Source organism: Akebia trifoliata, chromosome 9 (genome assembly GCF_017979445.1).
Source record: "Akebia trifoliata isolate Shusen 1 chromosome 9, ASM1797944v1, whole genome shotgun sequence".
NCBI classification, from domain to species: domain Eukaryota; kingdom Viridiplantae; phylum Streptophyta; class Magnoliopsida; order Ranunculales; family Lardizabalaceae; genus Akebia; species Akebia trifoliata.
In genome coordinates, this window is record NC_141383.1 from 17,503,288 (window position 1) to 17,525,751 (window position 22,464).

At 36.0% G+C, this 22,464-nt stretch overlaps 1 protein-coding gene across 5 annotated transcripts; it reads right to left on the reverse strand.

Annotated features, from left to right (window-relative positions):
• Positions 1-4,327: 4,327 nt before the first annotated feature.
• Positions 4,328-22,229, reverse strand: LOC147394456 (alpha/beta-Hydrolases superfamily protein). 5 transcript variants are annotated; one of them, XM_086453736.1, is made up of 9 exons: positions 21,726-22,196; positions 20,961-21,005; positions 20,680-20,809; positions 14,971-15,040; positions 14,834-14,882; positions 14,336-14,433; positions 12,719-12,857; positions 8,797-8,991; positions 4,328-8,528 (listed from the first exon to the last, which is right to left on the reverse strand). In XM_086453736.1, exons 1-8 carry the CDS (start codon positions 22,089-22,091, stop codon positions 8,845-8,847), a joined length of 1,044 nt encoding a protein of 347 aa, XP_086309862.1. In that variant the 5' UTR covers positions 22,092-22,196; the 3' UTR covers positions 4,328-8,528; positions 8,797-8,844. The 5 variants fall into 5 exon arrangements, 4 of the variants coding, with proteins under 4 accessions (XP_086309862.1, XP_086309861.1, XP_086309864.1 ...); XM_086453735.1 differs by having other exon boundaries at positions 4,328-8,644; XM_086453738.1 differs by lacking the exon at positions 21,726-22,196 and having other exon boundaries at positions 4,328-8,991; positions 20,680-20,812.
• Between the last annotated feature and the right edge of the window lie 235 nt (positions 22,230-22,464).

Consider the following 22,464-nt stretch of genomic DNA (forward strand, 5'->3'; position numbering starts at 1 on the left):
CTTTTAAACACCATTGAAAATGACCACAATGCTCTCGTCATTGTCTTCGTCATTCTCATGTAATTATAGTTGCCATCACTATCGTCATCTTATCTAAGATGTTCAAAATGTCGTGTTTGAAAAGAAAAATCAAGAGTTTTTTAAGTTATTTTTCATTAGTCTATTAGAGAATATTGATGTCTAAGGAACATGTCATCAATTTGAATACGTAAGCGTCGTCTTCTCAAATATTCACCAAACCTAGAGGAGTTACATGTCATGTAAAGGTGAAATTTCAATGTACCATGTGCATCATGGTTGAATGAACATGATTGATTGAACAGCGTGCACATGCATTCACACATAGGCATCACCATCTCTACATTTATTTAGTTTGCATGGGCTTAACTCTTAGCCAATTAACTGTTTTCAAGTCGAGAAGTTGTATTTTTATTTTTTTTTATTTTAAATATAACATAATCTCATCATATACATATAAGTTTTATGGTGTAAAAATTCACCACCTTCAAGGAGGGTAACATTAGACAGTTTGTCCTTCGAAAAATTTGAATGGTCAAGCTTCGAAACTGGTCGGCTTATTCTTGCTTCTCTCATGGTGCAATCTTCTTTCCGTGGAGCTTCCTTTCTCTTTTTTCCATAAAAATATAAAAAGTAAGATTGATACCAACCGTTCATCACGGAAGAAAGGACTTAACTAAGTCAAAATCACTAACTAATACTAATATAATAGTAAAGAACGGTCTTTTTCATGTAAGTTCCTTTGCTTAGTTACTATCACAAGTCATACACGATCTTTGACCTCTATCTGGAGTTGATTAACATATCAAATGAATTACTTCTTATGGATTTATTGAGAATGATAAGGATTTACTTCATTGATAGGTGGGACCCACATTGACAAAAAGGTTATGGTCATTTTGATAACGATCAAGCGACATTAACTCTTTACTGTGAACCAATGAATCCCTTAACTATGATGCATACTGATTATTGTTCTATCATTGATCAGAGATCTCTATATGTTGACCCCAAATTTTTAGAATACGACTTTGACGGCAAAGGTGATGATCGTGTCTTGCAACATCATAGGAGAGAAAAAAAAAATTAAAAAAAAGGAATATGTTAAAGTAACATTAAAATGTACATCGATTCTCACATCGCTGATGTTGATGTATGTACAAAACCATAAATGCCTTTTATAGATATACGAGTGAAAAGCATCTATGGTTATGTGTGCACCTCCACATCAGTAATGTGAGAATCGATGTACATTTCAATGTTAATCAAGCACGACTCAAAAAAAAAAAAAAGAATTCCTAGTGTGGGGCTCGGCTCTGTTTTGGATTTTTCAAGCGTTGATCCTCATCACCATGGTTTTAAATCTCATCCAAGACCAAGTCATCTCGATATCGTTCATGAACGAGACGGATAGACAAGACGTCTCACCTTTGCAAAATCTCGTGAGACAAATGAGATGTGTCAGAACAATACTTTGAAAATCTTGTCCGAGTCAATAAAACTCATCTGAGTTAATTGGGATTTTGTATATTTTAATTAAAATAATTAAATTTACATATTTATTATCTAAATAAAATATGATTTTATGACTAAACATCTTCTAATCTACCATATTTCATAATAATAATAATAAAAAGCTAAAATCATTTTCATGTATATATATAAGTTGGCATTCCTAAGCCCTAAAGAGAGCCAAACATTTTTTTTTTCAATGCATGGGTTAAAAGTTTTGGAATGGACTGATTTTTGGTGAGGATGATCTCTACATCACCCATTCCGAAACTTCTAACCCATTTCGGAATCAGCTAGTGGCATGTGGCTGGTCGTAGATCACGAAGAGTGGAGGTATTGGCCAAGCTAACTCGACTGGAAGAGTTGAGCTAGCTGAAAAAAGAAAGGAAAGAGGTACCGGCAAAAGCTTAAATTGGAATCTAATATATTATTATACACAACGACAACCACAACTAATGCACTTATCCACTTCTTTCTACTTAAGAACTCTTTTTAGCTTATTTTATGTATTATATATATGGGAAGCATTCGGAGGCCCTAAAGAGAGCCAACATTGTGACAAATATTTTTCAAATATTTTGGTGAAAAGATCATCCTCAACAAAAATCAGGTCATTCCGAAACTTCTAATCCTAGTTTACAATTTGAAGAATTTTGAACTGTCTACTTTTTGTAAACAACTTTTAATGGGGTTAGAAGTTTTGGAATGGCCTGATTTTTTGTGAGGATGATCTCTACATCAAAGAGATCCTCACAAAAAATCAGCCTGTTCCGAAACTCTTAACCCATACATTGAAAAAATGTTTGGCTTTTAGGGCCTCAGAATGCCACCCTATATATATATATACTGAGACAACTCAATCTCGTCCATGAACGAGATAAGATGTCAAACCAAAATTTGAAACCATGCTCATCACTCATGGAAATTGTCCTGGTTTATTAACATTAACGCACGTAAATCATGCATGTCTCCATTTTAGGTGATCACTGTCTGTATTTCCCTCTCATCAAACATAACCGAACAACGTTCTCTGGCGCTAATTAGAGTGGTTTAATTCTATTTTATAATACTTTCATGTAACTCTTGAGTCACCCAATCAAGGAAAAATCTGTAAATCTGGGTTTGATTGATGGCACCTAATAAACCCTTCCAACTCTGTTATAGTTCAACTAAGTATAATTTCTACAAAGATTCAGTTTCTAGGTCGTTTATATCAGAATGTCACCAATTGATTCTTTGGGAAAGAAAACTCAGAATTTGCTATATGAATCTTGAAGATGGTGACACTAGAATTACTCTTCCCCCTTTCCCGCTTGATAGATCTTCATGAACTCCCCAAAATGCATATATAAAAATAGCAAAAATGGGTAGCCAAAACAAAAAAATTACACCTAAATCGTCAAAATAATAAATATGCCATTCTCCATTCACCATCATACATTGGCATAATATATTGCAATGTCCATTGGAAAATTCAGGTAAGCTAAATGAGGTGAGAAAGTGTATTTTGCGTACTTTAAATCTTTTCTTATGATGCCAGGGCATTTAGTTGAACTTTATTAAATTATTGGCTTATTCGTAAAAAATTGGGGGCATTTAGTAAGATAATCCTATATTACGATGTAATATGTAACTTTCTCTAAAGAAAATTCTGCTCACAGGTCACCTGTTATTTTGAATTTGTGATTACTTGGGGCTCATGTTGTGTAAATGTCTTGTATTTTGTTGCGCTATGCAGAGCTGCAAGGGGGGAGCCCCCCGCCTGAATTTTTTAAGGGATATATAAAAGGCAATCATGTAATATTTTTTTAAGGGTTTGCTATTTTTTGGGGAGTTTTACATGTTTTAGTAACTCTCGATTATATGAATAGAGATCTCTAGGACTATAAAACTAATGAGAAAGTAGTGATTATTCTTGTTCTTGTTTTGTTCCGTGGACGTTGGCATACTGTTGAACCACGTAAACCCTTGTGTTATTGTTCCTAATGTGTTATCGTTTCAATTTCATTTTTCACAAATTGGTATTAGAGCCTCGGGTTATTGAGGTTTGCAGTGATGATGACTAGTTCGAAGTTTGAGATTGACAAGTTCGATGGAAGAAACAACTTCAGCTTATGGTAAAGGCAAGCAGAAGATCTAGTGGTGCAACAAGGAATGTACAAGGTGTTGTCTTGTAAGAAACCTACGACGATGGACAACGATGATTGGGAAGAGATTGATTAGAAAGCCATGAGTATTATACGTTTGTGTCTTGTATATGAAATATTGTATAATGTGATGGCCGAAGAATCAACTCCAGATCTGTGAAACAAATTGGAAAGTTTATACATGGCGAAATATCTATCAAACAAATTGTTTTGAAGAAACAACTGTTTAGGTTACAAATGGTAAAAAGTTCAGATCTGTTGGAGGATCTTAATACATTCAACAAGATCGTGAGGTTCATTGAGACTCAATGTTAAAATCGAGGAAGAAGACAAGGTGCTGTTATTATTGACATTTGTTCCTCCTTCATGTATATGATCATCTTGTCACAACCCTATTTTATGGGAAAGAGATTAAATAAAGAGGAGGTCACTGCAACATTCTTATCAAATCAAATGAGGAGAAAACTGAACAATGAGGAATCTCATGTAGAAGGACTCGTGGCAAAAGAGGCTCAAAGATGAAGGAGATCTAAAACAAAATCTCCATCAGATAGGAAAAAATCAAGATCAAAATCAAGGGCGAAAGGAGTAGAGTGCTATTGTCACCAGAAAGGGCACTTCAAAAGAGATTGTCGAAAATGTCAGAAAAATAAAAAAAGGCTTCTGATTCAGCAAGTGTAGCAGTAGAAGCTTTAGATAATAGTAATGAAGATGCACTCTTAGTTTTCACTTCCTCAAGTATCAACACCCTACACGATTCTTGGATATTGCATTCAGAATGTTCGTACCATATGTGTCCAAATAGGAATTGGTTCGACACATATGATCCATGTAATGGTGGCGCAATGTGTAAAACTATTGGGATAGGAACCATTAAACTCAAGATGTATGATGGAATGGTTCACACTTTGATTGATGTGAGGTATGTGTTCGATCTGAAAAAGAACTTGATTTCTTTGAGTGCATTAGATTTTGTTGGGTATAGATACTCTACTGCAGGTGGAGTTTTGAAGGTTGTGCTAAGTGTCATGGTTGTTCTAAAAGGCCAGAAGACATGAAATTTGTATAGGTTTATAGGGAATACAGTCATAGGTGGAGTTGTTGTTGGTTCATTAAAAAATAGTGAAAAAGATGAAATTAGATTATATGGCACAGCGATTGGGCTATATGAGTAAGCGGGGTATGTAGGAGCTTCACAATAAAAAACCTTAAAAGGGAATCAAAACTTGTAAGTTGGATTTCTACCAAAATTGTGTATTTGGAAAACAATGCAAGGGCATTTCAAGACTTCGAAATACTACAATATTGAGATACTTGAGTACGTCTACTCAGATGTATAGGGACCAGTCACAGTAACCTCTTACTTAGGAGTCATGTATTTTGTGATATTCATAGACAATTTTTCCAAAAAAGTATGGGTATACTTTATGAAGCAGAAATCAGAGGTCTATGGGATCTTCAAAGAATGGAAAACCAGAGTTGAAAAGCAAACTGGTAAACAAATGAAGTGTATCAGGATAGATAATGGACAAGAATACAGGGAAGGAAAGTTTCTGTAGTTTTACAAAGATCTAGGCATTGAATGTAACTTTACAGTAAAGAAAATGCCACAACAACATAAAGTTGCAGAATGCATGAACATGACTTTACTTGAGAGAGCTAAATGCATGAATATCCAAATTTTTTTGGGATGAAGCGATCAATATAGCAGCTTCTTGATTAACAAATAACCATCAATTGCAATAAATCTTTGAACACCAGAAGAAATATGGCCAGGTAAATCAATTAATTATTCTTATTTGAGAATATTTGGATGCCCTACCTACATACATGTTCCTCGTGACGAACGTAGCAAACTTTGATCCTAAATCAAATAAAAATATCTTCATTGACTATGCAGAAGGCATAAAAGGATACATAGTATGGGATCCTGTAACTAGAAAAGTGGTGATAAGCAGAGATGTGATCTTTGATGGAGCGAGTATGTTAAAAGAAGAAAAGCAGAAAGGTGAAACCACTAGGGAGATTAGTCCATTGAGGTAGAGATTGAAACTTCTAACTATTCAGGTAAGGTAGATGGGGATGGTAGTTCTCCACAAGAAGAAGTTTTACAACCTCAGCTATGAAGATTACAACATACACGAAGGATGCTAAAGAGGTTTGAAGATATAGATATGGTTGATTTCACACTTGTGACAGAGAATGGTGAACCATCAAATTTTCAGGAGGCTCTTGTTGACGAACAACAGGGCAAGTGACAAAAGTAATGGAAGATGAGATTAACTCTTTGCACATAAATAGGATGTGCGATTTAGTGAAGTTGTCTAATGAGAAAAAGATGAATGACTGCAAGTGGGTTTTCAAAAAGAAGGAACCATCTTCTAAAAATGGGAAAATAAAATACAAGGAAAGATTGGTGGCAAAGGGATTTGCACAACATGAAGGGATTAATTTCAATGAAATTTTTTCACCAATGGTCGAGCATACTTCTATTTGTGCTTTGTTGTCTATAGTAGCTATGCAGGACCTTGAGTTAGAACAGCTAGATGTTACTACAACTTTCTTACATAGAGAGTTAGAGGAATAAATTTACATGTAGACTATGTTTGCAAGTTGAAGAAGTCTCTTTATGGTTTGAAACAATCCCCAAGGCAATGGTACAAGCATTTTGACACTTTCATGTTGAAGAATGGATACACACGATGTGAGTTTGATCTATGACTTTATTTCAGATTGTTTGAATATAATTCTTTTATTGTTCTAGCATTTTATGTAGATGACACGTTGATTGTAGTTAAGGATAAATCTGATATTGATAGTCTTAAGAAAAAACCTAACAATGAGTTTGATATGAAAGACCTAGCGAGTGCAAAGATGATCCTAGGCATGAAAAAAAAAATAGGGAATTAAGAAAATTGCCCTTGTCATAGGAAAGATACTTGAAAAAGGTAGTTGAAAGGTTTGGTCTACAAAATTCCAAATCTATTAGTACCCCATTAACATCATACTTCACGTTATCTTCATAGTTGTGCCTAGTTACAGAGGAAGAAAATGAGTAAATGTCCCAAATTCCCTATGCTAGTGTAGTTGGAAGCATTATGTATACTATGATTTGCACTAGACTTGATCACAAGTAGTGAGTGTGATTAGTCGGGACATGGCAAACCCAGGAAAAGAACATTGACAAGCAGTGACAAATGCAAGAAAAGAACATTGACAAGCGGTGACAAACCCAAGAAAAAAGCATTGGCAAGAGTGAAGTGGATTCTTAGGTACTTAAAGGGTACCTTAGAAGCAGTGTTGTTGGTTATGTTGATTCAAACTTTGTTGGTGACTTGGACATTAGAAGATCTACTACTAGATATTTATTTACAATGGCAGATGGACTCATTAGTTGGAAATCTATGTTATAGCCTACTACATCTTTGTCCACTATAGAGGCAGAATATATGACAATCTCACAAGTAGTCGAAGAAACAATAGGGTTGAGGGGATTTGTCGGTGAACTAGGGATTAAGCAGGAAAATATGTTATTGTACTGTGACAATCAAAGTGTAATACACTTGGCAAAAAATCAAGTTTACCATGCAAGAACCAAACATATAGATGTTCGTTTCCACTACATCAAAGATGTAATATCTGACAAGGAGATTATGTTAGAGAAGATTCAACAAATGACAACCCAACAAATATGATGACTAAACCAGTTATAGCAACCTAGTTCAAGCATTACTTCGACTTGGTAAACATGCATTGAAATGTGTTTGAAGGCACCCCCCAGAAGGCAGTGAGGGGGTATGGGAAGGGTACCTCAAGGAGGTACAGAGGATGAAGCATTTATCGTTTTCTTCTAGGTGGCAGGATTCCAGCCAAGGTGGAGATTGTTGTGTAAATGTCATGTATTCTGTTGCGCTATGTAGTACTGCGAGGGCGGAACCCTCAACCCGATTTTTTCAAAGGGTATGAAAAGGGCAATCGTGTAATATTTTCTTAAGGGTTTTCTATTTTTACAAGTTTTGGTAACTCTCAGTTATATAAACAGAGATCTCTAGGGCTGTAAAACTAATGAGAAAATAGTGATTGTTCTTGTTATGTTCCGTAGACGTAGGCACACTGCCTTACCACGTAAATTCTTGTGTTATTGTTTTGACTGTGTTATCTTTAATATTTCATTTTTCACAGCTCATTCGGAGCAACTCTACTTTCAACTGAAATACTGGTATGGAATCACTTCTCTTTAAATCACTTATACGAAGAAAAAAAATTACTTCTATAAAAACTGTGACCACTACGTCGATTGTTCGATGAAAATGTTCAGAAAGTACTTTATGCAGCCCAAAAACATTTAAAGAAGTTGCATGGCATTAGGTAAAAAAAGCAGTTTCTGCATTACAGATTGTGTTTCGTTAACTCTAAAGTCTGTGTAGAGTGGAAAGTGGGAGGCATAGTAGAAAAGAAGTATACTCAATTGGGACGCTCCTTCCCAGATTTTCATTTTTTTTGCTGTTGGTTAGTCTACATTTCCGCAAAAGTTAGAAGCCTAACGAAAGTTTGGTCAGTTTTGTTTTTTGGCCAGCTTTTGGCTTTTATGATAATCTCGAAACCAAGGGTGTACCAAACAAGATTTTGACTCCCAAAAACACTTTTCATAGGCAGGAAGCTAAGATCCGCCTTATATCACAAACCTTCACATGCTCCAGCCAATGTTTGTATAAAATTACTACAGATTGGGCAAAAAATAATTGAGACTGAAGTGAGAAATGTACCATTGCTTCATGACTTCTGATGGCTAACATTGAATCCGAATGTTGTCGAGCTTCATCTGAAGTAGAAGGTGTTGCTGTCACAATCCTGATATTTGTGTTTCATGTGAAACCCGAACCCAGAATCAATAGCACAATTTTTGGTGCTTTTAGTTGTAGAGAAGCAACAACTTCTTTATAAAAGCTAATTGATCAACAAGCTGTCTTGGGAAATTGGTGACAAAGGAACTACTTAGATAGTAAAGGTGCAGTGTATATAAAATGCCCAACAAAAAAAGTGATGGAAAGACATCACAATACACTTATTAATCCTTACATTTGTATCCCATTTGAAATGATTAAAGTAAGGAAGTTACCAAGATTCACCGGGGCACGAGCCACATAGAGGAGTCACACTACAGATCTCAAGTGCTTAAACCATTCAACCAGGACAAGATTAGCTGTGCTCCTTTCTGCCATGAACAATCCAACATCATATCATGGGCAACACCTTCGATGCGGACTGGCATCACACCATAAAATCTGGCTGTTTCATTGAGCCCTTCATCATCCTACAAACATCAAAACTTCATTGTTATTGTTATTATTAATTATTTTTTTTCTGATAAGTTTTCATTAGAGAAAGGAACAAATACAAACCAAATGGGAGCCCAAAGGAGGCCTACCGAGGGAGATAAGGCCCTTTCGAAACGAAACCAATGACAACAACTCATACCAATAGGTTTACACCTTTGTATTATTTCAACATATTTCCACGAAACATACCAAAATATTTCAATTTCCACAATGTACGATACGAAATCTTATTTCAATTTCCACAATGTTAGACACGAAATTTAACCAGCAATTTCCATTTGTTTATATTTTGGTGAAAAATCACTATTCATTTTGCGAAATATTTCGATGAATAGTAATTGCAGCTGAAACAATCAACTTATAGATGTAAAAATGCATGATTTTGGTGAAAATATTTCAGTCAATAGTAAACTTCGATCGAAATATTCTTTGTAGAAAAACTTACAAAAAATATTGAAATAATTTATAAAAATAACAAACTAGTAAAAAGTACTTGTGAATTATGCTTTTCTTTTTATAAGCAAGTGAGTTAATCATTCGCTCGCTTGTCGTTATAAATTAGTCAATGTAGGTGGGTTTTGAGCCCAGATCATGGTATCAATAGTCAGAGACTTTAACCAATTAGCAAGTTGGAACCTTCGACTGTGAATTACATATAATAATAGTAATAGTTACTAATCAAATTATTACAAATAATATTCAAATATTATTATAGATGTATTAGAAATGGGTATCAATATAATCTTATTTTGATGTGTTCGAAGCATGTCGGTATATTCATATAAGAGGCACCACATACAAACATCCATGTTCTAATTAGTTGAATATATTAGTGTTTTGTACTTGTCTTGCATTCTATTTCTTTTTTTAGGGTTATAGAAAAGGAAATTGTGTAATATTTTCCTTTTGTTTTTTGTTTTTTTGTTTTTTTTTTCTACTTTTTGGGTTTCTATTTTAGGGGAGATAGCATCATTCAAGTAACTCCCGGTTTTATAAATAGAGATCTCTAGGGCTATTGAAGGGGAAAATAGTGAGCGTTCTTGATCCGATCCTTGGACGTAGGCATACTGTCCAACTACATAAATTCTTGTGTTTGTGCGAGTCATTGTTATCTTTGTTTTATTTTATCACAACTAATAATTTATTCATGCATATTCAAAAAATAAGAATATAACAATGCGTGATATAGTATTCTCATTTCCATGAACAATATTATTGTTTCACTCTCAAGCTCTCAAATACTTCCATACATTTGAAGTGAGACCTTATTGATTTTAATTTCACACTTCATATGGTTGCTTATTGCAAGAACGGTTATTAAAATTTGACTATCTTGCAAATAACGTTTTATTTAATGTTATTGGAGGGGTAATCGACATCAGAATTGTGGGAGAAGTTGGAAAATTTCCACATGGGTAAGAGCTTGACCAACAAGTTATTTATGAAAAAACAATTATATGCCTTGAAGATTGTAGAAGGTGAGAATCTCTTATAACACATGAATAAGCTCAATTAGATCTTGGATTAATTGCACAATGTTGATGTTAAGTTGAAGGAAAAAAGACAAGGCACTTATGTTTCTTACCTCATTTTCAAATTCCTACGACAATTTGGTGACAACGCTTCTGTACGAGAAAGATATGGTAAAGCTAGAAAATGTCAAAGCAGTGCTCCTACCAAACAATATAAGGAAGCCCAATCTTGAAGGTAATGGTAAAGGGTTGATTGTTCGTGGAGAGAATCATCTAGGAAGGACTTCGGAGAAGGGATCTAAAAATTGAATGAATAGAATAGTCACGATTGTTTTAGAGGGATGACGATAACCTTCTTGCCAAAAGGTCGTGGTAATGTCCAAGTCAAAGTAGGACGCAAACGGCCAAGTCTCTGTACACCATATCAATGTGTTTCTGGAGGACATATAACATGTCAAAATCTCTGCCAAAAGGTGAGATTAGACGATGTAACTTGTCTACTCCTGTAGGGTGGTTGTTCTAGCACACATTAAAATGCCCTAATCATTCCAGCCACAAACCCTGACATGGATTATACATTTTTCTTTAACGTTAGAATACCCGTAAATAAAATAAAGTTTGTGACATTGGTCATGTTTACTTGTCAACAACTATGGACGGATCTTCAATTCAAAGGCAAATGGTCGGAATGAACCACTCAATGGAACTAATTACTCCCATTGGCAAATGAACATAGATATCACATTGGGACATCTTGACTATGACTCGTTATCTTGGATGATGTGCCTGATGTTCCAGACGCTGAGTCTGAGGAATCTATGAAGGCCTACTATGCCAAGTGGAGAAGACCAATCCCATGGAATCTATTAATCTAAATGTGTTGAGATGCTAGAATGGTTAAATGTGTTAGCTTAAGATCCATGTTTATCAGGTATTAAACCCAACATTCACTATCGCAATCTACATTCTTTTGGGTCTTCCTCTCGCTCTTTTAAAACTTTCAAATTGCATGTTCTCGTTAATTGGGGCAGTAATCAACTTTCGTTGCACTTGACCAAACCATCCCAAACAACTTTTTGTTAGTTTATCGCCTACTAGGGATTCTACTCCATTTTCTCAATGGCATTCATAACTAGTTCTATCTTTTTTTAGCGTTTCCCATAATACATATCAGCATCCTCATCTTTGATGCATCATTTCTAATATCGCAAATATTCCCTTATGTTAAAATCAGTATCTGACATACTGTCACATACTGTCACATCTAAATATAGATGGAAGTGTTAAAGGCATCCAAATTTAATCAAATTGCACCCTTCAATCAACCAACAACTTTTTGTAAGAGAATAGGTCTGCTCCGACATAATTGTCAAGAACTAAAATTGTTACACCCTCGCCAACGCGCTACTGGCTGGATCCATAGTCATTCGGGTACATGTGCGGCACATATGGGCAGGGCTCGTGGTTGCAGGGAGGGGGGGGGGGATAGCAGGGAAGGGGTGAAGTTATTCCCACATCGACCATGAAACGTTCAATATTCTGGGCTTCAGGTAGTCCAACTCTCTTACCTTGTAAAAAAACATTTTAAAACTGAGGGAAAACGTAAAGGGGCCAATATTGTTATTTGGTGAAAGGTGGGCATTACAAATGGTATCAGAGTCGAGGATGGCTCTCTTGTTGAGTAGGGAATGTTGTCACATCCTCGCCAGTGCACTATTGGTTGGACTGTGGTCGATCGGGTACGTGTGGCTGGGCTCGTGGTTGCAGGGTGGAATAGCAAGAAAGGGGGTGAAGTTAGTCCCACATTGATCAGGGAAAGTTCAAGATTCGAGGTAATTGGTAGTTCAATTCCCTTACCTTGAAACGAATCATTTTAAAGTTGTGAGGGGAAACCCAAAGCAGACAATATTGCTACTTGGTGAAGGGTGGCAGTGTTACAAAAATTGCAATGGAAAAAACTTAGATGTTAGAGATTATGTGGCATTTTCAACTTTCCAACATTTGCAAAAGTAAATATTGCAGTAGTGTATCATTCAAAAGTGCCAATTGCTAGTTTGACACTTCTACTTTACCAAACTAAAATTTTGGTCATCATTCTAGGTATTTGTCAAAACAAGCTTGCAACAATTGAAGTCAGATGCCATTGTGTTGGTTCATGTAACATTTCAGAAATAAGCACGGATATAAGGTAAGTAGCAAAGACACAAAGTAATGTGATTTCTAAGCTCACCACTATGAAGTCATCACTTGCACCTAATATAAGGATTTTAACAGAAGATGTTGGTACTGAACGAACAGGCAATGACGCATTCAACTTTTTCAGATCAAACAACGGCATCCTTGAACTTTCTTTCATTAGCTCCTGATAACTGTGACAAAAGCAAATGAAGAGATAAAACTTCTATTACAAACTAGAGCAAATGATTTTTGTTGTAGAAAAAAAAACCGCAATATATTTATTCATCTTTCTTAGGTTAAAGATGTGTGCAAGGACACAATTCATTAAGAAATAATTACTGAATTAGCATCCACAGAATCTCAAATCCAGCCTTAATGATGGGCACACCAATGGAATTATTTCTTCAATTAATTGGAGATTCTAGATTCTTCCTAAGTTAACAAGCTTAGGAAGAATCTTCCCAAGTTGCTTAGCAAGGACACAATTCATTAAGAAATAATTACTGAATTAGCATCTACAGAATCTCAAATCCAGCCTTAATGACGGGCACACCAATGGACTTATTTCTTCAATTAATTAGAGATTCAAGATTCTTCCTAAGTACACAAGCCTGTTAGCAATTGGTACACCAATCCCTTCTTCTTTAGAGGCAGACTGGTTTGGAGGCTCCTGCCTTTTGTGATTTTGTGGAGTCTTCAAAACAAAAGAACAAGAATGTTTGAAGGCAAAGAGAAAGGGATATGCAGATATGACACCTTGTCATCAATTTTAAAATAGTATATCATTGTATCGGTGTAGGTTATTTATCTAATTTATGTCTAAATAGGTTTCTTTGAACCGTTTTGCACCATATATTTGTTTTTCTAATAAATTTATACTAAAAAAATGGATGAACAAGCTTTTATGGAGCTGAATGTTGGACAGTCAAAAACTATGTTCACAAAATGAACAAAGCAACAATGAGGATTTTGAGGTGGATGAGTGATAAAACTAGATATGGAATAAGAAATGATTATATTCAAGGGACTTAGGAATAGCCCCCAATAGGAGAGTTAGTTGATATGGTTTGAGCAGATACCAAAAACAAAAAGAAAAAAAAAATACCATAAAAACACCATTGAAGAGTGATTTTAAGTTGAATGCTCTAAAAAGGACAAAACTGACATGGATGGAGGTAGTAAGGAAAGACATGTGCCTTAACTGTAAATACTGCTCGAGTTGATTGGTAAAAAAGAATGAATGTTTCAGCCCAAATTTGGGGATAAGGTGCAACATTTCATTGAAACTTATTTTTAATGCAATATTCACTTCAATGACGAAAAAGTATGAGAGAGAGAGAGAGAGACTTTAACCTTATTCCCCTGGTGGGGCCACATGGAGATCATTTAGGACAATGCAATCAAACGGTCAGTCATCCTCACCATGATGATCATCATTTTCAAAAAATCAGTCCAAGTTGGCATATTACCAATCATATAGAAAGTTGAAGTAACAATTTAACTGATCATGAGATCAGGATTGTCAGAATAAACTGAATTTTTTGTGCAAACAATCATGGTGTGGACAACTCACCCTTTTTGTTGATCGTCGAACACAATCTTTAACAAGCCTCACTAGTGGGACTATGACTAGGCACTAAGAATGGGGAATAAGAATAGACTGGCTAACCTTTGAACTAAATGATCTTCCATTTCATAGGAGAAAAATGTTTCCTTACAAAGAGGCAGAGAATTTGCAAAAGCTTTTGCTGCCAGGCTGAGTGTAACCTGGTTAAGAGTTCGTATATCAGTAAGAAAATAATGTAAGGTTCAACCAAAAAATTTCCATACTTCTTTTACTTAAACAAAGAGTCCAAACTGTATGAATCTAGATATGAGATCAAAGAAAGAAATATGGGTAATAGATTAACAGATGTGCCTTGTCTTTGGCAAGATAGTTCAAGTGATTAGCATCCTTTCATCAAAATCATGAAGTTCTACTTCCCATAAAAGAGCACATCATCTAGAATAAAAAACTGTGATTACTAGTCAAGTGTGACAGTTATATATCTTGTTAGAAGGTGAAAAACACTTGCAATATAACCTATTTTGTCTTCATCCATGTTTCAATCATCAGAAAAAACATAGAAATGCTCACTGTATTTCTAGCAAAGCTTGAAGAAAATACCTTAAAAGCAGCAATTGGTTTAGAAAATAGATATCGCCAGATCAATCCACTAAGGAAAGCAATAATGAATAGGTCAGAATGTATCAATCATATTCAAGGGAAAAAATGACATGAGGTTATACTAGATTGACAGTCACCTATTCCCTGAAGGAGGAACAGAGCAAATAAGCACAGCTCCAGCAAGATTAGGGTGCGAACTCTCTCTCCCTACATTTGAGAAATAGGTTTCCTGATAAGCATACATGACATAGTAACAACACACTGTTTTAAAAGGATTTTGAGGCTTTTGACTTGGCTTGCCACAAGGCAAGGCTTCCCTAAAATGCCCCACAGTTAATAAGAATTGCTAAAGATGCTTTAAAAAAGCATTAAGCCTCATGCATTTTTTTAATGCTATAATCAAAGAGTATGCACCGTGGATGGATGTGATTGAACTTATTTACCCTTTTTGCTCATTCTCTCTTTTATTTAGTTAAGTAATAGTAAGCTGCTGAAGCCTGGGTTCAAAAAAAAAAAAAAAAAAAAGTTCTATCTTGCCAGATTCAAACCAGCCATCCAAATAAAAACATATATTTCCCTCCACATGACACAAATAAATAAAAAAAATTCCGTAGAAGTTCCCAGCCTTTTCATTTTTAAAAGAATTTATTTTACTACTCATTTACTTTATTTAGAATTCAAATAAAATGACATGCTCATGAGGCTTCCGGTTCACAGTTTATGCTATTTCAGTGCCTTGGCCCAATTTTTCCAGAAGTGTCGGAGGCTACCATTTTGAAGCAGCTCAAGGTGAGACCCTAAAAAAAAGAAGGCTTTTAATGTGAGTCTTTTATTTTCCTCAAAGGCATGCACCTTATTCAAAGAGACCTTGAAAAAGCTTAAGCTTCTGAGAGGTGCACGTCGTTTTGGCTCCTTTTTACAAACGCATATAATTTGAGTGGATGGGTTGTAACTATGAAAGAACAGAACCCAAAAACATGGGAAGAGCAAGATTATATGCCAAAAGTTTCATATGCTTCAGCAATTGATAGTTTAATGCATAAAAGCAGATATTGCACATGCAACAAGATTCGGCAGCAGATGTACTACAAATGCAGCATTATGCCACAGACTGTCAAATATCACATTACAAGGATATGTTGATTTAGATCTGGTAAGGAATATTGATGACAACAGGAGAACTATAGAATATGTATCCACTTTAGGTAGTGCAACAGTGAATTGGTTTTCACAATTATTGAAAATTTTCACCATTTCCACAATAGAAGCCGAGTACGTAGCAGTTACAAAATCAACCAGGAAAATATCTGGTCTTAGAACTTTATTGAAGAGTTGGATAAGAAACAAGAGAAGAACAAGCTATGCAATGATAATCAATGGGCAATACATCTTACAAATAATTCAATTCTTCATTCGAAAGCTATACATATACTAACTTCATAGGCCACTTGTGAAAGATGGATTGTTTGCACTAAAGAAGAATCATCATACCAATTTTTATTTTTTTATAAGTATAATATATTGCAAAGAGGAAAACATAATACAAGGAGGCCGAGAAAGCCTCACAAAGAACAAGGAAAAGAAGTAAACAATATCATTGATTACATAAAGAGTCCCATCTAAAAATAAAATCATCAAAAGAAATCCCTGCGAACTCTATGTTTTGCTTAGACTATAGGTATAAAAGACCCAAGATCTCTAAAAAACCTGCATGAGAGCTTCTGATCTTGTCATTGAATACCCTGTTATTTTTCTCAATCCAAATCCCCCAAGCAATAGCCAAATGAAGCATAGCCCACAGGTAACGTTTTCTGGTGTGAATGACATTACTGGTCCACTCATCCAACAATGAAGAAAACTTATGAGGAAGGACCCAATTAGTATGAAATAAACTAAGAAAATTTGACTAAATTTATAGGAAAATGAACAATGAATTAAAATATGATCAACCGATTCTCCTTCCAACAAGCAAAGGGGGCAACAGTTGGGAGTGATCCAACCCCGAACAATCAAGTTATTCATTGTAAGAATCCTTCCAAGGGACGCCAACCAAACAAAGAAGGAGATTTTTGAGGGCACTGACCTTGACCAAATGATAGAACCCGGGATGGGCTCAGCAAGAGGAGTGAGCCACTTATAGAATGACCTTACAGAGAATCTCTAATCCATTCCCACCTATCCTGTTCGCTTTCATTGAGGTGACATGTCTACAGGAGATCAAGGAAAGATGTAACCTCAGTTAGCTCCCAATCATTAAAATTTCTCCTGAACCCCAAATCCTAAGTAGGACCGGACTCGTTGCGAACCAAGCACTGCTGGATTGAACGGTTTTTCTTAATAGAACAAGTGTATAAGGATGGGAATTGAATCGCCAGAGATGAAGAGCCGCACCAACTATCCTCCCAAAATCTAATTCTGTCCCCCATGCCTGCTTTGAATCTAATCCCTTACTCGAAATCCTTGCTAACTTTCAGAATCCTTTTCCAAATACTACACCCATACGAGACTTTAGACACGTTGTTGTACCAACCTAGACTCCTATCCCCGTATTTAGCCTTAATAACGTTCCTCCACAAACTACCCCTCTCCTCGCCAAACCTCCAAAGCCACTTCCCTAGAAGCGCTTTATTGGTTATTCTAATACCCCTAATGCCCAGACCCCCGTTCTTCTTGGGCATGCAAATCGTCTTCCATTTAACCAAATGATACTTCTTCTTACCGCTCTTATCATTCCACAAAAAGTTCCTCATGAGCCTTTTTAATCTAATTTCGACAGACCTCGGGAGCGTGAATAGAGAAAAAAAGTAAACTGGAATACTCGTTAAGGTGCTTTTTATCAAAGTCACTTTCCTTCATTTTGACAAATAATTAGCCTTCCACGTGCTCAACCTTCTTTCCAACCTCTCAATCACATCATCTCAGATTTTAGAACTATTGTAAGGTACTCCCAACGGTAAGCCCAAATAAGAAGTGGGCAAGGTATCATACTCACAGCCAAGAGTTGTGGCCATCAAATGAATATCCTCTACCTCCCCTACTCCGAACAGTTTACTTTTTTGCAAGTTAGTATGTAATCCTGACATGGCTTCGAAACAACACAACAACACACGGAGCACCCTGACTTGGTCCCTCGAATGCTCCAAAAACACTAGGGTATCATCTGCAAATTGAAGGTGAGAAATCAACGGTTCGTCATTCACCCTAAACCCCGAAAGCTTACCTATGTCGACCGCTCTTCTAAACAACCTCCCCAAAGCTTCAGCAACAATAAGAAACAAAAATGGCGATAACGGATCCCCTTGCTTCAAACCTCTTGACCCTCTAAAAAAATCAGCCAAACTCCCGTTGACAAGAATCGAGCAAGATGCCGTTGTAACACATTTCATTATCCAACTTATCCACCTCGAGCCAAAGCCCATCCTCCCTATCATACCAATTGAAATCCTACAGATATGTTAACCAATGTGGTTAATATATCAAAAACTAGGAACCTGTTCAATTTTGTTAGCATTCAAGTCCAACGATGAAGATGAGATTCTAGCCTATCTCAACCACGTGATTTTGTTATCCTGTGAATGAAGTTGGAGCATAGCTGTTGTGATCAGTTTCCAAGTTGGAGATTGATGGGTTTAGTGGAGTCGATCTCAGTCGTGAGTGGGACAATGTCCTTGAATATTTATTTTATTAGGAGGTTTTTTCTTTCCCTCATAAAAGAAAGTACCTTCTTGTAAATAGAACTACGAATGAAGAAAGTCATGAGATAAAAGGATATTGGCTAGTAATGGTGAGGCCCCAATTCTTGAATAGAGGAGATACCAAACCCAGGGCCTCTGCCCTTCCATTCCTTTGATAACTAGAGAGGTATCGAATTGATCGGGTCATGTAGGGAACAAGGTTCAAGTCTAGCAATCTGCTAGGATGCCTATTTGGGTAGTTTGTTGTAAGATCAAATTTGACAGTTGACATTTGTTCCATAGAGTACCCTACTTTTCAAGTCATATTAGTCTTCTTTTTAAAGTTAAGAGAACGTGGAGAAGAAAATAGAGAAAAAGTCGGGAGAAGAGAGAAGATAGGAGAAATGGATTTCTCTTGTAGAGATCAAAGAGGGAGGATTGTAACTCTTGTTTATAAGTTTTTTCTTCTTTGTTTTTTAGCATGGTGAACTGGTTGAATCTCCATGGCATAGACCCCATCGAGTGAAACTTGTAAATCTCTATGTTTCTAATTCTTTTTCTTCTTCTTTCTTTTAAATTCATTGGATTCCATCCGTCCATGTTCCCAACACAAATATCTCCTATTTATTTTTAACCAAAGTTTTCTTTGTTATTTCTTTACAATTAATCTTGTTTTCCACTTTTTTTTTTTTTTTTTTTTCTGATAAGTGCAAATTGTATCAAGTGTGGTCAAGATGACCAACAAAGAAGTACAAGGGACACTAAAACAAGAACACCCAGTCACAATTATGACAATCTTCATACCCACTCCCATCTCCCCATATAGTCTTCAAAGAAGACACCTTTTAATTCATCAAAGGCTTTACACCAATAAAATAGAAAACCTTTAACAGACAATATGATGTTATCAATCGAAGCCTCTTTTCCTTCAAAAACCCATTGATTCTTTTCTTTCCAAAGATCCCAGCACGTGGCCAAAGGGATGAGACACCACAAAATTCGTAGCGCCAGTATGAAAGTGAACCTAATCCCATCCAAGACTCAAAAAGACCTTCGACCGTCTGCAGGAGACAACCCAGGACACCAAAGAGATCGAGAAAAGACATTTAGTTATCGCTCTCTCCAATAGATAAGGAAGTACTAGTCACAAGATTTGTAAGGGCTGTCAATTCTTCCACCTCCCAATCATTAAAAACTCTTCTAAACCCAAAATCTCACCCGACCAAGCCTTCCGAGACCACTAGGAAACAACTAGATATAGGTGTTGTGTATGTGAACACCTTTGGGAAGCTCACTTAGTAATTTAATCAAACATCTATTGGGTATTTCACCAAACACCTTGTATGCCACGCCTTCCAAGACCTTGTTTGATAATGGTAATAAAGGATAAACTCAATTAATAGTAGCAAATGCAAATAAGATAAACAATCATACAAAGAAAGAGTAAGAAAACAATAACCACAACACGAGATTTTATGTGGTTCACCCGAAGGCTACGTCCACAGAGGTATGAGCATTGGAGATCGATGACACTATGAAGAAAACAGGGTAAATCGATATAAGGAAACACCTCTATCACTTAGCTTCATCTCTTCTAGATCTCAATCTTCCCAAACCTCTCTTCTCTAAGTTTTTTTTTTCTACTCGCTCTAGAAAAGACTTGTAGACTTTTTACAAAAGAAAACAAAACCCCTCTTTCTAGAAGCACCACATAAGTGGGCCACTTACATGAGTTACAAAGCCCAGTCCCAAATTACCTTGGTTCGACAGAAAAACACAAACACTTGAACCGGGCCTAATTGTTTTGAGCCATACTTCAACAATAGGAAGCCGTTTATTCGTAGAAATCCCGAATAGACGAGGTAATTTAACATTAAAAGCATTCTCACCACATCAAATATCCTCCCAGAAATGAACCCTACTCTTGCATCCAACCTTTAATCGAACTCTAGACAAGAAGAGAGGCAATACGTTTGATGATTGTTTTCCATTCATCCATTATTAAAAAAATTAAAGCAAACAAACAAACAGACAAGGCACAAAAGAAAATTAGGAAACCACATGAGTTAGCTAACCTCTTCTTTCGCATAATTTTTTTATAATATTTTTTTTTTTTTCCGGATGAGTAGTTAGCTAAACTCTTTAAACCAACCAAGAACCAAAAAGTTTCACCTGAAGACTGTTCATTCCTCATAACTGAGACGTAAGACTGAACAATAAGTCCCCCAAATGAATGTCCAAGTAACACAGGTGGCAACTTGATTTCTTTCTGGATGAAGTCAGCAACATCACTTGTGTGTGTCTACTGCAGAATTTGGGATGTTAAAGAATTACGAAGGGAAACGTGTCCAATATAAACCCAAAAATGGTTTAGCACATAGAAAATAAAGACGAAAATCTCATAAAAACAGCAGTTCAGAGCTACTCCATGCCGTAAAAGAGAGCTAAAATACCTCGAGAGTACCAGCTGCTGGTCCTACAGGTGCATCACTTTCACCCTAGACACATAGCATGCATATTAAATCAATATAGGATTTGCAAGTATAGTTAGTGAAGCCATCCACTAGTTATATCTTACTTTTAGAAGAATCTATATTGTGCTTCTTCCCACTTTAATATTTAAAAACAATAAAATGGGCATGAGGGTAAAACTTAAAACTATCTTTAGATATGTTGTTATGTAAACCATTGAAATGCATTCATTCACAAAACTTGAACCTATCATAATGAGATTTTTATTTTATTTTTTTATCAATCAAAATATTGACAGAAATGTGTAGTTACATTAATAAAAATAAACACATATAAAATTTAACAAACACAAGGCATTATAGGTAGCATGTATATCTTTTATTTTTCCGATTTGGGTAAGCAAGGATCAAAGCTGCGAGCTCATGGTTATGGTGTATTATGTCTATAAATCCAACTACAGCTAAATGTGACTTCCCAATGGATGATAAATTTTATATTTTTCAATCAAATAAACATATAGGTTTGTGTTATTTACCAAAATAGTACCCATTGACACACAAATTCAAACCAATTGAGCTGAATGTGACACCCCAAAGCATGATAAAATTATATTTTCCAATCAAATGTACATATGGGTATGTGTTATTTACCAAAATAGTACCCATTGACACACAAATTCAAACCAATTGACCTCAAATTCACATATATAAATATAAAAATAAAAAATGAAGAGAGAAATAAATCACCTGACCCAACAAGCTAATAGCGTAGCAATCGTACCCAAATCCAGAAAAGAAGGAAAGCCAATGCACAGCCCAACACCAAGCAGCATGAAAGCTCCCATGAACAAAAACCAGAGGTGGATTTGGGTTTCTTGACATATTTGTTTCCTCATCTTGGTCTTTTTGGATGCCCTTTTGGAAGATAACCTCCATGTTCAAACCAGAGGGGAGCTCATGAAAAATACGAGTTTGCCCTTCCTTTAGCTTGTAGGGGACTCGCATTTTGAGAGGTCTGTCGAGGACTGCAAGGGACTTTATGGTCATTTTTGGGGAGTAGTTGAAGTTTACACGAAGAAGAGAGAAAGTGCGGACTGAGAGCAATACAGTCATAGCTGCTGTGACAGTGAGAACTGAGAAGATAGGAGAACTGGAGAAGTGGGTTCTCTGGTTTTTGTCTGTAAATCTAAACCGAGAAGAATCGGCTGGTTGAACCGATGAACAAACGAACCGGTCAGTTAGACCACACCGGGTCGAGAACTGATATTGGCACTCCAACCTTTAGTTATTACACCCCAATTAAAAATAAAGAAAATAAGTAAAGAGTCCAGCTAGCGTTACTAAGTTAGTAATGATTTCACCATCATTAAGGGTCTTTGGGCTCACCTTGTAGCATCCAAAAACATTACTTGATGCTTTAGGGTTGTGGATGACAAAATTCTATGGACTTTGAAAAAAATAGTTCCAAAAAAAGTTATGTTTCATT